General features: G+C 35.2%; 1 protein-coding gene across 1 annotated transcript; it reads left to right on the top strand.

Moving 5' to 3' along the window:
• Positions 1-6,823: 6,823 nt before the first annotated feature.
• On the top strand, positions 6,824-10,262 carry LOC140888511 (uncharacterized). Its single transcript, XM_073296201.1, has 3 exons — positions 6,824-6,997; positions 7,354-7,685; positions 10,137-10,262. Exons 1-3 carry the CDS (start codon positions 6,832-6,834, stop codon positions 10,260-10,262), a joined length of 624 nt encoding a protein of 207 aa, XP_073152302.1. The 5' UTR covers positions 6,824-6,831.
• The last annotated feature ends 4,929 nt before the right edge of the window (positions 10,263-15,191 follow it).

The following is a 15,191-nucleotide window of genomic DNA, read 5'->3' as shown; positions in this document are numbered from 1 at the left end:
CTGAACTCCACCTCTCTCACTGGTGGAATTCCGGCAACATCCTCCGGAAAAACATCCGGAAAGTCACGAACCACCTCTAACTCTGATAATGATCTGCTAGATGGCTCTGAAGTCGTGACAATACTCGCTAGAAACCCCTGGCAACCCCGTCTCAACAACTTCCTCGCCTGAATATAGGATATCACCTGAGGAATGTCACTGCTCTGAGATGCATGAAAAGTGAACGGGTCGCCCCCTGTAGGTCTCACTGACACTGATCTCCGACGAAAATCAATCGAAGCTCCATTGACTGTCAACCAGTCCATACCCAAAATAAGATCAAATCCACTCAAAGGCAATACTACTACATCTGCTCGAATGGAGTGTCCCTGCAGCTCTAACTCCAGTCCTCGAATAACCTTCGAGGTAGCAATAATCTGCCCTGACGGCATAGTAACATCATACCCACTGTCGCTACTCTCAGGTGTGATGCCTACCCGCCTGATAAACTCCAGGGAGATAAACGAATGCGTAGCTCCTGAATCTAGCAACGCAAACGTGGAGTTGCCTCCAACTAGAATTCTCCCTGCACGCAGAAAATTCCCAACAGTTTCATACCACTACTAAATTTTCCCCAACGAGTTCCTACAAATTCTGAATTCTAATCACAAGTAAAACATGCTTCCTATTCTAACATGCAGTTAAATAATCCAAATAACAAGAATCCCAAATTAAAGACTAAATTTTTAACCAAAGGAAAATTATTAAAATTACTAGGGATAGGATATACCGGTGATCAAGGAGGTGTCTGGATCTACCTCTTCAGCCTGCATCACGAACACCCTACCAGCGGTGTTCTTCTTCCTGGGGCAGTTAACCATCTGATGCCCCGGCTCTCTACAGTGGAAGCAAACTCCTGCTCCCAATAGGCAAGGTCCCGAATGCATCTTCTGGCACTTTGGGCAAGTGGGATAAGCTATGGCATTAGGGGCCCCGCCCCTCTGCTGCTGCTGCGGCCTCTGCTGCTGTGGCCTCTGCTGTGGATTCGGGCCCTTAGCCGGCCCTGTATACTGCTTCTTCGCAGGAGGCTGCGAAGATGGACGCTGGTATGCAGCCTGAAACTGTCTCTTCCCCTGCTGCTCCCTCTGGATCTCTCTCCGACCCTCCTCGGAACGCAAGGCTCTACTCACTGCAGACTCGTATGTAAAGACGTCTGCCATACGCACATCATGCCTGATCTCAGCCTTCAGGCCCTCCACAAACTGTCGCATCTTCTCCTGCGGACTGTCAGCAATCATGGGCACAAAGTGACAGCCCCTCTCAAACTGGCTCACATACTCCACAACAGACCTGTCCCCCTGACGGAGACTCATGAACTCACGGATCATGCGGCTGCGCACATCCTCAGTAAAGTACTTGGCGTAGAAGATACGCCTAAACTCCGTCCACGTCAGTGTGGGCAAGTGAACTCCCCTAGCTGCACCCTCCCACCATAGGGCTGCATCCCCTCTCATCATGTATGTCGCACAGTTCACCCTGTCGGTGTCTGTGATCCCCATGTAATCAAAGATGGACTCAAGAGAGCGAATCCATCCCTCAGCCACCAAAGGATCGGTGGTTCCAATAAACTCCTTAGGCCCCTTCTTCTGGAACCTTTCAGCCACGTCCTCCTCATGGGATAGTCTGGGACGTGCAGCCTGCTGCTCCAACAGAGCAGTAATCCCCGCCATCATCGTAGCACTGGCCTGCTCCAGTGCTGTCATAGGGTTCTGCGGAGGTGGCGGTGGAGGTGGAGGTCTCCCACGTCTGTTAACTGGTCTGGGAGGCATTCTGCACCACCACATATTTATTTACGTAAATCGCCATGCATAACTAAGTGTTTAAAAATTAATGCTAACTTAAATTCTTAAAATTAAATCATACTATAAACACTTAAAACTTACAGACCGGTAGCGTGGATTTCTGAGCTCGCATAGCAGTAAGGACCCCTCCGAGGACCGTGCTCTGATACCAACTGAAACGACCCTAACTCTATAATTAATAAATAAATATGCGGAATTTTTTTTTTTTTTTTATACTTACTAAATAAAATATGTACATATATGCCCATACATATATGCACAGAATAAAAAGTTTTAAAATAAATAAATAAATAAATAAATAAACAATTAAACACTTAAATAAAAATGCATTCTTTAAAATAAAATAAATATCTGAGTCCAATATTTAATTAAAAATACTGCATAAATAAAATGATTAAAATTTGCATGCACTAACAATATTCCATAAAAATATTCAAAATTCCCAACCACTGAAAAATAATATAAAATGTAGCATGCTGACATAAATAAACATGCACGTGACTCAGACATCTATCACGGTCACGGGGTCACTGCATGTCCGCTCATACATCCTCGCCTCCGGTGGGTACAACATCCTCCTCAACGTACTCACCTGCACCATACCAGTGTAGTGAGCCTAGAGGTCCAACATGCTAACATAACAAGGGTTTAAAATAATTTAAAACAATTAAATACTAATACATACATATACATGAATGAGCATGCTTAAAAATTACATAACATAACTTAACTTAAATAAACTTAAATAACATAATACATAACATTGTTGAGCAATTAATTTTCTAACATCGCATGGTTGTATCCGTAGTGTAACCTTAAATCATACATTAAATACTGATCAGCGTGGAAACCAACGTACGTGGCCGGTGACGAATCACCTCTTAAATTGGCAGTAAACTGCCCTTCAATCATATGGGGACGAATCCCCCTTAAATTGTCACACTACTTCAACTTCCAACATAAAATATTTTCTTGCTCAACCTTAAACATTAAATCATGTATAAAATATTATTTCATGAATGCATGTACTTGAATAAAATATGTGTCCTTCATATATATTTAATTTAATTTTCTTACTAACATATAAATATTAAAATAACTCAATGCATAAAAATAATTAAATATATAATCAGGACACATGCAATTTTCTCATGGGTTGTCCTGAACTGCTGGCCCTAACACTCAAGCCCAATAAAAATTTCACTAAGCCCAATAACACTTAAACTGGCCCAATGGGCCCAAAAACCCAAAGACGGGCCCAATAAATTTTTATGGCCCCAAAGCCCATAAAATTAATGGACTAACTTAATTAAAATTTTAAAAGTCCAAATAAAATTATTTGGGAGTCCAAAAAAATTTTATTTTAATTTAATTGACTCAAAAATCCACTAATTCATAAAATATTTTAAAAATAAAAAGACTCGAGCCCGGCCCACCTAACCCGGACCCGGACCCACTTAACCCGACCCACTAACCTACTGACCCGACCCGAGCCCCCACGACCCGACCCGGTACCCTAAACCCTAGAACCCGAACTCCTTACACTCCCTCGGCTGCGGCCGTGAGCAGCAGCCATTCCATGGCTGCTGCCGGCCGGCTCCGGCCGCTCCTGGCCGGAGCGCCGCCGCCCGGACGTAGCCCACGTCCGGGCGGACCTAACCTGTCCGAACCCCGGCCCTCATGCAGCCTAACCCAGGAATCCCTTCGGCCCTTCCCTTCGAACCCTACTCTGCGCCCCCCCTTCGACCGAACTGCTGCAATTTCCTCCCTGGGCTCGTTTGGCTCGAGCCATTCGAGCCACACGAGTCCAGGCCGTCCCCCACACCTCCTAGGCCCTGACCAGCAGACATACCTCCATGGTTAACCCATAAACGTGGCCATGATTAAGAGAAACAAGAAAACATGCGCATACATCCAACACCTTTAACGTTTTTCTGAAAATCTTTAAACAATTCTTGATACATAACACTACACACACGCATATACACTGGTACGACACAAAAAGTAGAAAAAAGGTCATGCCTTTCACCGTAGACGACGAGAAACACGAGCGTGGGACGGTTCCGGAACGACGGGACGAAAATAAGGAACTTCGGAGCTTCGAGGACCTTGGCTATGGCTTTTCTGGAACTGCTGGGTGGAGAGGATGAAGAACAAGGAGTGGGGGTGGCGGCTGATGCTAGGAGTGACGTGAGGTTTGGGTGGGGTTGGGTAGATTTAGGTTTTAATATTTAAGAAAATGGGTTTTTAGGTTAATAAATAAAATAATATAAAATTTAAACATTCTAAAAAAAATTAACACAAGAAAACATAGGCCACACGATCATCAATAAATCACAAAAACTAAACTCAACCGATTTTTATAAACATTCCAACTCCCCATCCATATCAACAACCAACTCCGAACGACCTCAACATTTAAACTAATCGGAATAAAATCAAAATTCACTGCAATATTAACAAAAACATGTTCTTAAGGTGGAGTTTACGAGTTGGTAATCATTAGATCAATAATTAGAAGTTTAATTCCTTCTACTGACACTTTCTCGGACGGATCTATCAAACAACGCTTGCGCAATGCAAAATATGCAATGAACTGAGTTTACCCAATGCATTCTGAATGTAGCGATTACGGATTCCAAGTACATAAAAAAAATTCCAACAAAAAGATACTAAAAAAATATACTTGAAATAATAGATCAATAATCAGTCGTATCTGTGTTTCATTCAACGTTTGATTTGGAATATATCATATTATATATGAATAGGTCTCCTTTGCACGGATCTGCATTCAAGAGACAGATCGTCTCAACTCATATCTGTAATAAAAAATAATAGTTTTAAAATAAAAAAATAATATTATTCAATTTATTATCTCAATGTCATAAATTTTTTTGGTCGTCATAATCTTAAGCAGTGTCAAAAAACAGTAATCGTCATTCATCGAACATATATGGTTTCATATCATATCGTCGTTAGTAGTTACAATATTTGATGTGTTTTGTAAACCATTAGTAGCGTACACGCAACTGGCAAGTTATGTTGCATTCCAATTATATGGTGATTCTTTCTTTCTTTATTTTTTTTGGTAAAATAAAATATATGATCATAATTTACCATATAATAGGGTAACATGTGGAAAGTTGACGGTCGCCGTCATCAGGCGTCGATTGAAAACCTGGACAGGCCGCAACTTTAACGGCGAAGCGCCGTCAAGAGCCGTTGAGTCATTGGGAAACGTGGCTATAGATCAATGGTGGTTGGTGTGCGTAGGGTCTACCTGTCACTAAATGGTGGGACGCGTACTACCCTTATCGTGGACTCAATCAATGCCCCTTCTATCATTTTTCCATATATATATATATATATATATAAAATAATAATAATAATAATAATAATAATAATATGTGAATCATAATAATAATATGTGAATCATAATAATAATAATAATAATAATAATAATAATAATAATAATAATAAGGGAGTTGATATTTACACTTCATTTGTGTTATCTACACTCATGTGTAAAATATGTGTCCAATTTACTCACAAGTGGAGTGCAAATAACACAAAATGGAGTGTAAATATCAATTTCCTAATAATAATAATAATAATAACAACAAAAACAACCATATTGATTTGCAATTTTTACCTAAAATACCACCTTCAAATACTATTTTAGTATTTTTCATGATATATATTTTTTGTACTTTCTGAATTATCATACGAGACATATTTTGTTTAGCTAATTCTGTATACGTATACTACTAACGAATTAAAAGAATTTCTCCGATATGATGATTATTATTTTTTGTTGTTTTTCTTTGAGTTGATGTTTGTTATAATTGAGTTTAAATCCAATATTTCGTTATAAGATTAAGGTTTTAGTGTATGTGTTGTGATTCGTCGATCGACATTAATATAATTATGAAATTTAATTATATATATTATCCAAATAAACTTTATTTATCGTTATCTTTTACATTACTACTTGTCTTTGAAAGTGTGATATAAAACATTGAATTTTAATAATCAGAAAGGCTACCTATGTGTTGCATCATTAATTACTAAGAAATAATAGTCAAAATTATTAATCATTAATTAATAATTAGCATCCTTGAGGTGTTCTCTTTAGATATCTTGATAAACGGTCCTCGTTCTAGCAATGATATAAAACATTATTTTTTTGACACACACGTAGTACATGTACTTTTTTTATATGACATAATCTTCGCTAATATTTTTACGAGCGTGAAGTGTTTTTTTAAAAAAATAAAAATAACAGTACATTTGATATTTAAAAATACCAATGCGTGTGCATGCAGGACCAAAGAAGACTAGTTAGGTTCTTCTTCCGAGTCCATTTACGAAATCAGAGCAAAAGAGACGTACGTGAAACTTATCACATGAATATATATATTTATAGTAAAAATTAAAATATATATGTTTCATAATTTCTTAAATATTGAATACCCATTAATACTTCACAGTAAGTATATATATATACCACCACCGACTGACTATTGCACCATTTGTTTATGCTATCTTGAAATCTTGGACCCAACATCTGTACTATACATATATATTACGTGTTATACAAGGATGGTGCATACATTTTCCTCTCAATTACTCTATGCCATAGCCAAGAAATGTCGTGTCCCAAACTCATTCATCAAATTAAAAAAATATAGGTCTACGTTTCATCCAATCAAACAATTATAATATTATTCTACACACAAATAAAATAATTTGGCCTAAACATTCTCCATCAAATATCTTCCATTTCCACCCCTTCACACATGACTTATAAATACCCTACTTCGTGTGTATATATAGGCATGCAACATTGCATGAAGAGATCGATCGATACTCTTCAAAACTTACATTAACTTTTCTCACATAAACAAATTTATCGATATTTAATTTCTCTTCCATCCCTTGTAAAAGTTTTTTTTAAAAAAAGAAAAAAAAAAAGGCCAATAAATTGTGTATGCGCATTATGAAAGTGCAAACAGGTAAAAGAGATGAGCAATATGATGCGTATGGGTTAATGGACTACTTGAGCTCGTCTGGCTCACAATCTTGGTGGAGTTATGGCAGCAACCATGGCACCGTCGACGTTTTCAGCCCCGACCGATCGAACGCATGCTCGACGAGTAAGTCGCAGCTTTCGTCGAAAATTAGTTTATCTTGCAATTGGAAAGACATGTATCCCGTGACATGACCCCTTTAAGGTAGTGTTTGGGCCGGATCGGAGAGTTAGGAAACACTCGACAACTTTTCTTCAACAAAAATTTACAAAATTTCAAAATTTTGTTAAGAAAAAGTTGAGAATTGTTTTCTAAAAGCTCTAAGAAATAATATCTTAGAAGAATAAAATTTAGTTCATGCATAATTAATTTCTCTAAGAAGAAAAGTCACAAACATACCAATTTCTTTTTAATTATCACAAGAAATACATATGATATACTAATTGATAAACCCTGGGATCCATGCAATTCTTGGATCACAGGGGAAAGAATCTTATTGTCCGCGTGCAGGGAAAAAGAAAATGTCGACGCCATGGTACCGGCTCGCGCAATCGGCGAGAATTTAATGCAAGAAACGTCGACACCACGAAATCATGTTAACTACGGCGGCGGCGGCCACCCGAAAGGTGTGCCCGGTGGTTTGTTTACGACGAATTCGGATACGTTCGGGTCGGGTTATACGTCTTGCTCTTATTCATTTTCTCACGAGGAGCCTGTTTACGTGAATGCGAAACAGTATCACGGGATTCTGAGGCGAAGACGGCTGCGTGCAAAGGCTGCCCTGGAAAATAAAATGGCCACTTCTGTTAGAAAGGTAATCGTCTTATTTTCTTTTATAATTATTTGTCGCAATTAATTAAAATCAATACACCACATATATATCTATGTATCTATAAAATATGATGGGGAGAATTGCTTTTGGTTCTGTATGTTTGTCACTTTGCGATTTCAGTCCTTTATATTTTCAGATTTCAGTTTTAATCCGCTATCTTTATTTTTTTGGCAATTTTAGTCATTTTTCCAACGTGGCGCTGACGTGTCACCAATTCAGTGCTGATGTGGAGCTGACGTGTGCAGTGCCACGTAAGCATTTTCGAATAAAAATGACTGAAATTGCCAAAAATCGAAACATGCAGGACTAAAACTGAAATATGAAAACATAGAGAACCAAAATCGCAAAATGACAAACATACATGACCAAATTTGCAGTTTTTTAATAAGTGTAATCTATTTTTCATAATTAGAAGATTAGTTTCTTATTATTAGGAATGTCAACCAATTATCGATCCCGAAAATTCGATAATCTAGCACTGTGAATTAAACTTGCCAGCTGAAAATTCATGTGGGGTTCCTTTTTTCTTGGAAAATTGATTATTCTAGTCCATTTCAATATCAGAATTTTAAAAATGGCCTTCTTTATTACACATTTTGCATTATTTCTAATATAATTAATAAATCCTAAAATACCCTTTTATTGATAATTTTTAATTTCTTTAAAACTTTTATGCCTTCTTCATTTACTATGTTGAGTTTTCTGAGACCACACATATTCTTTTTTCGTGATTCATCTGTATAATTACATAATATTTCTCTTTAAGAGATGATTTTAGCATTCTTTCAATTTTATTTAATTTATAATATATTAATTTTTTTTTAATAATACTTACGTATATAAATAAACATATTTTAATAAAATTATGAATTGGTAGTTTGAATTATGGTTTGTACGAAATCACCAAGGTTTACCATATATAGCCCGTATATCTATGCGTATACAATAATCTAAATATGAAATTAACCATTATTTGTGAAAAAAATAAGTGGAAAAAAATGAAATTCATACAGAAAAAGGGATTGATGTGCTTCAAGGCTCCTTATTTATGGGATGAGAGCAGAACGATGCTCTGTACCCTTCCTCCTTACTACGATCGACAATGGAATTGATGAGAGGATAAAATACTTTGAGATGCAGAAAGTGATTGTGATTTGTGAATAGGGTTTAAAATGATATCTTTGTAATTTGATATAATAAAAAGACTATTTTGGTTAAGTAACTTAATTGAAGGCTAAAATTGATTATAGTAATATGGTGAATGTTATTTAAGAAAATCTCCCTTTTTTCTTTTCTTTTTTTTTTGCCCCCTTTTATTAGGGCAACCAGTTTCAGTCATATTAATTAATTGGTTGATATATAATAAATTATATAGATATATATTTAAAAAAATCTTGTAGTTTTTGACAAATTTTTGCATACTATAAAAATTAACAACGAAGAACTTAATATCCTATTGTTTTTCTTCTCCATGTTTAGAGTTTCTATCATTTTAAATTAGTTGTTATTTTAATTTTGAAGTAATAAAAGAAAATATAAAGTAAATTAAGCTTATTCAAACCAATCGAGATATTATATAACCATTTTTATTATTATTTAAAATTAATATATATACAAGATAAAAATAATTCGGTTTAATTTAAGGTAACTATATAATTTGGAAATTGCATTTGAGATTTTGAGTGTGCCATTGAAATTTCCCAATCATGCACCCCTCTATTTAGCAAATAGTACTTGTTAACAAATTAAAGCTCCCATGAATAGTACGATCAGTTGTTAAGAGTACGTAGGTGCATGAATGTTTAGTTAGCCAATATATAGTCATGGTATCAAATATCAACACTTTTTTTAGGCGAGTTTGTCGAACAAGGTTTGATTTATGTTGTTCAATCGACTAACCTAGTTTTCATATTATGTTCATATTAAATTATTAGTAAGATACTTATAATTTATATGAACGGTGCGGAGCATGTTTAGTAGCTCCAAACTTCCTAAATTTTTGTGGACCGAAGCTCTTAAGACAGCTGTGTATATATTAAACCGTGTTCCAACAAAGGTTGTTCCAAAAATGCCATTTGAATTGTTTAAAGGTTGGAAACCGAGTTTGCAACATATACGCGTTTGGGGTTGTCCTTCTGAAGTACATGTATATCTACTTGCTTCATCACAAAAACGAAGCTTTGGATGCCTTTAAGGTTTTCAAGGCCGAAGTGGAGAAGCAAGTGGAAAACATATTAAGATTGTGAAGACTGATAGAGGCGGAGAATATTATGGTAGATATACGCAAATTATTGAATCAATTGTTTTCTAACTAATTATTCATATTTTTAGCTCAAATTAAATTAATCGAAATTGTCGATGATCATAAAATACATATCTCATTGATCAGTAGTTCATATTTTTCTAATAAAAAATTTGTGCATGTGTTTGCAGCCATATCTTCATGAATCTCGGCATCTGCATGCCATGAAAAGAGCTCGAGGGTGCGGGGGTCGATTCATTAACACCAAGATGAACTATGAATCTCCAGATGACGATCATAAACCCAAAGGCAACTAATATAATATATACTTCCTGCTAGCTAGCTTTCTTCGCCTCGGAATAATAATGTAAATGTGCCATATTGAGGCCGCCGGCGCCGGCGTCGATTCGATTCGAGAACTTAATGATCTGCAACTGTGCCACGTATATATAACTAGGTAAAACTAAGCTAGCTAGGGGTTGAAGAAAAGAGAAAAGTAGAGATAGTGAAAATGGTGTTTACATGGAAGTACTTATAAAAATATATAAATAGAATTTGAAAAGTGAGTATGAGGACTTCATAGTTTCCCATTTGGAATTTGGATAAGGATTGCATGAATGAGATCGAGACTCTTAATCAACGTTCTACTTAATTATACAATCGCGTGAAATCCCATTTGTTTTTGAATTGTTGTTTTTTATTAATTATAGATAATTAATAAAATGAAATAGTATAAAATAATTAGATTTTTTTTATAAATTTAAAAAGTTTTTCCCAAAAAATCGGATGAGATTTTGCATTTAGGTTAGAATTACATTTTAATTTCAAAGTTGAGTTGATTTTGTTTCGAACCGGCTAGTAGTAGATCTTTATAATAATAGTTTATACGCTTCTTGAAAATAAATCATACTAGACAATAAAATTATCTATTAACTAAATATTTTTACATTTATAAATTCAGTAAATGAAGCCATTGATTAATTATTTGTAATTTTTTTTTAGCAATGTAAGTATTGAAAAATGGGATTTTAGTCATTTAATTAATTTGACGCAATTTCAAGAAAAGAATCCTACTAGGATTATAATAATCCAAAACCAAAACCAAAACCAAAACAAGATCATATATAATACCACAAGTTATTAATTACACACACCCAAACACGTACGGCCTAATCGATGAATTCTATCGGCCGGCTTCCGATTCCGGCCTTTGGATGAAGAAATAATACAATTAATTTCAACAAATAACACCAACGACGCACCATCGTTTGGATCTTTATATCAAGATTTTGTCTGTGAAGCCAACTTCTATGCACATAATCCTCGATAGCTCATATAGCCATAGGTACGTAAATTATTTAAGGGAAAAACTCCTATGAGACGGTTTCAAGGCTCATTTTTTTGAGACGAGTCTCTTATATAGGTTATCCATTAAAAAGTATTACATTTTATGCTAAAAGTATTACTTATTATTATAAATATGAATAGGGTTGACCCGTTTCATAAATGAGACCGTCTCACATGAGTGTTATTCATTATTTAATAGAGTTCTTTTTGTATCAAACTCCCCGTCAAATATTTTATCTCTATCAAAAATTTAATAGGCATCAGATCTTAACTTTTTTTAATAATAGTTGCACGTTTTATCCTTGGATTTTTACAATATTTGTACATTTAACTTTCGCCAAAGCAGGTTATTGAATACACATTGTTACTACGTCTAAGTAACCGTTTTTTTTTTTGACAATATTACGAAAATCTATTAGTAAATTTTTGATAATTTTCATATTTATTAAAATACATCACTTGTATTTGTGAAGAAAAATTGTGAACTATGGACGATGCATATGAATATATATAAAAATTATTACAATAATAGAAGAACATTTTCGAACTATAAGTCTAATATTGACGACAAAAAAAGGGCTAGTTAGAACAACAAAAATAAATGTTTAAAAACTCGTCATGAAAATAATAAAATGGGCAACTCTTATAAAATGTTAAGAGCTTTCTCTGTATATACATATAAATAATTATTTGAGGCAAAATGAAACAACATGCATGTTTGGCGCCCCGGCACCATTACGTGCCCTAACTCTGTATATTGTATGGATAGATACATATATATGCACAACAACAAAAGATGACCAAGAGCTTCTAAGTGGGTGTCCAAGTTGATGGAGTATGTGAACTTTTGACCAGAGGTTAGAAGTTCGATTCCTCCGACCAACACTTTTTTGGACTAGCATGTCACACGGGGCTTGCCTAGTATAATTTACTTGACTAACATAGTTTGCAGGCTATTGCGTTAGTTCAGGGGTTTACTCAGTGTGCACCAAAGATAGCGGCCGCGGTTTCCCACGTCACAAAAAAAAAAAAAAAAAAACAAAGATGACTAGGGGTGGAATCGGGTCGGGACCCGTCCCGTAACCCCCTTACTCGATTCCCGTCCCGATATGAATTGGGATATTTTTTTTTCCCGATCCCGTACCCGAGATGTGTCGGGATCCGAATGTTCGGGATCCCATCGTTCGGGAGAGGGTAATCCCGAATAATATTTTTTTAAAAAAAAATTCTATGAAAATATTTTTTTGAAAAATTTTTTTGAAAAAAATCAAACAATTTCTTAATACATTACAAATAAATTAAAATTTCTTTATATATAACCATTAAAAAACTAAAACATTTTTTTAATACATTACAAATAAACTAAAACAACTACTTGATTAATAAAAAAATATATAATTATTCATAATAATAATAAAAAAAAAATTATAGAGCAAATTGGTGATAAATCCCCAAACCTAAACTTGACTTTACCCTAGCTCCCTACCCATAAGATTCTTTGCAATAGCTCCCTAGGACCACCAAACTTGAATATTTAAATTTTTTAATTTTTGTACTGGATTTATGCTTTTTTATGCTCAAAATCTAAAGACTTTATGCTAAAATCTGTAGATTTCGTGCTTAAGCATGGTACAAAGAATTTGTGTCAAAATTGGTATCAGAGCTTTAGGTTAATTATTTAGACGTAATATTATTCGTTAATTCATGCTTTTCTTTATTGAGGAGAAGATTTTTACAAAATATGACTTCAAACGAAGGTTTGAATCAAGAGGATTTTATTTATATGAAATCCTATAAACAAGTTAATCTGTTCACAATAGATTACTTACGACAGGTTGTGATTAATACTCTCAATTTTGAAGAGATAAAGACAGATGATTTCTAACTCTAAATTTTTAGAGATTACCCCAGATTCCTCTAAACTCTCCGGAGATCTTAGAGAAATTCAAAAAACGGTACAATATTACAGCAATCAGCTGTATGAAATACCTCGTCAAATTGAAGAAATCCTTAAGAAACAAGAAGAAATTCGTGTGACTCTAAAGGATCTTCAAAATAAAATCATAAATCTAGAACACACTTCTGGTCCTAGAAAAGGTAATACAGGAGGAAGGTTACCACTCTCGTTTGGTACCGAACCTTTGTTACATCAGAAAGGTAAAACCAAAATGGTTCAAAAACCTTTAACTGATGATGAAAGGATGATTAATCTTATAAAATCAGTATCAGAGAAAACCACTATCTGATGACTACTTTAGAAAGATTAAACCTCGAGGATCTACAAGATCTTGCGGATTCTTTTGCAAATCAAAATAGTAGATCTAAAAATGAATTCTCCTGAGGGTGAACAACCCATAGGGAATCCCCCAAGATATGTGGTTAAAACAGAAGAACCACATAGTGAGTTTCAGGTTGAAGAAAATTCACATCCAGCAGGAACCAGATCAAGAAGGAGTAAAATCCTACTCCATCAAACTCCTTACGGAAAAACTGTTTTAGATCCAATACATTCTTACGGGGTTATGTTAAACCTTGATGTTTTGGACTTCAAAAACAGAGAAGATCTTATAGATGATTGGACGTCAGCTATGAGAATTGCAGCAGGAACATTAGATCTCAATAAAGAAGGATTCATTAAACTTCTAGAAATGAGTCTAATGGGATCAGTCAAGATTGCATGGGAAATGACTATGCCAGATATGAAGGAATCAATCTTAGCAGGAGAATCCCTCAGCGAGATTGGAGAAAGAATGGCCACCCTATTTAAAGCTCAATTCATAGGGATAGACTATTTCAATAATCAAGATACAGAGAAAAAGAGAAGATATACTCAAGCTCTGTATAGCCTCGAGTTACATGATATCTGTTTAGTTGATGAATACATTATGTTATTCACTAAATACAGATGGAATTCAGGAGTCGAGGAAAATGTAGCTATTCAGCTATTTTTCGCAAAAATGCCAAGTCCCTGGAGAGAAATGCTGATTAAAGAATACGTTTCAGGTCATCTTGATACATTGGCAAGACGCGCGTCCTTTTTGAAAAGAAAATTGGCAGAATGGTGTCATATGGCAGCATTACAGAAGAACTACAAGAAAATAAGGGGTATAGACAAACGTACACCTTTATGTTGTAGAGAAAATGATCTTCCAACGATCATTGGAAACAGATCACAGGGATTTAAAAGGAAGAAATTCAGAAATAATCCCTATAATAAAAGAATGAGAAGTTCTTGGAAACCAAGAACATTTTGGTCCAAACAAAAGGCCAGATCTTATAGATCAGGAAGAAGAAGTAGACCTACAAAAACATTCCCAGTAACAAGCTCATCACAAAGCAGGGGAAGAACACCATCAAGAAGAACTTTCAGAAGAACTCATACAAGAGCAAGTGAAAGTTTCAAGGATTGCAACTGCTGGACATGTGGAGCAAGAGGACATATATCTACGAATTGTCCAAAAAATGAGAAAAAAAGGAGTCAAACTCTTTGAAGCAACACCAGATATGGATGATGCGGTTTTCTTTCAAGATCTAGTCCAAGTATATCAATTTGAGGATATCCCCTCAGATGAAAGCATATACGAAGAAGAGATATTATTTAGTCAAGAAGTTTCTGAGGATGAATCAGAATCAGAATCAGAGTAAAGAGGAGGTGTTTCGACATGAAACACATGAAAGTTTGGCTGGGTTCTTTAGTCAAACCACGATATCTCATAATATGGTCCAAAGGATTATGAGAGAAAATCCAACATTACAGAAGTACCAAGGGTTTTCGGCAGGACAAGTTGAAAGAGTCTTAGGAAACCTAGGGCTAAGACAAAGAAGACATAATTTGATTTATAAGGTATCAAGAAGGGAAATAACGATTCCTATGGAATTAACAAGTAATCAAATTGAGA

This window comes from Henckelia pumila, chromosome 3 (genome assembly GCF_033568475.1).
Source record: "Henckelia pumila isolate YLH828 chromosome 3, ASM3356847v2, whole genome shotgun sequence".
NCBI lineage: Eukaryota > Viridiplantae > Streptophyta > Magnoliopsida > Lamiales > Gesneriaceae > Henckelia > Henckelia pumila.
Note: the sequence above shows the minus strand (reverse complement) of the source record. Positions and strands in the feature narration are given on the sequence as shown.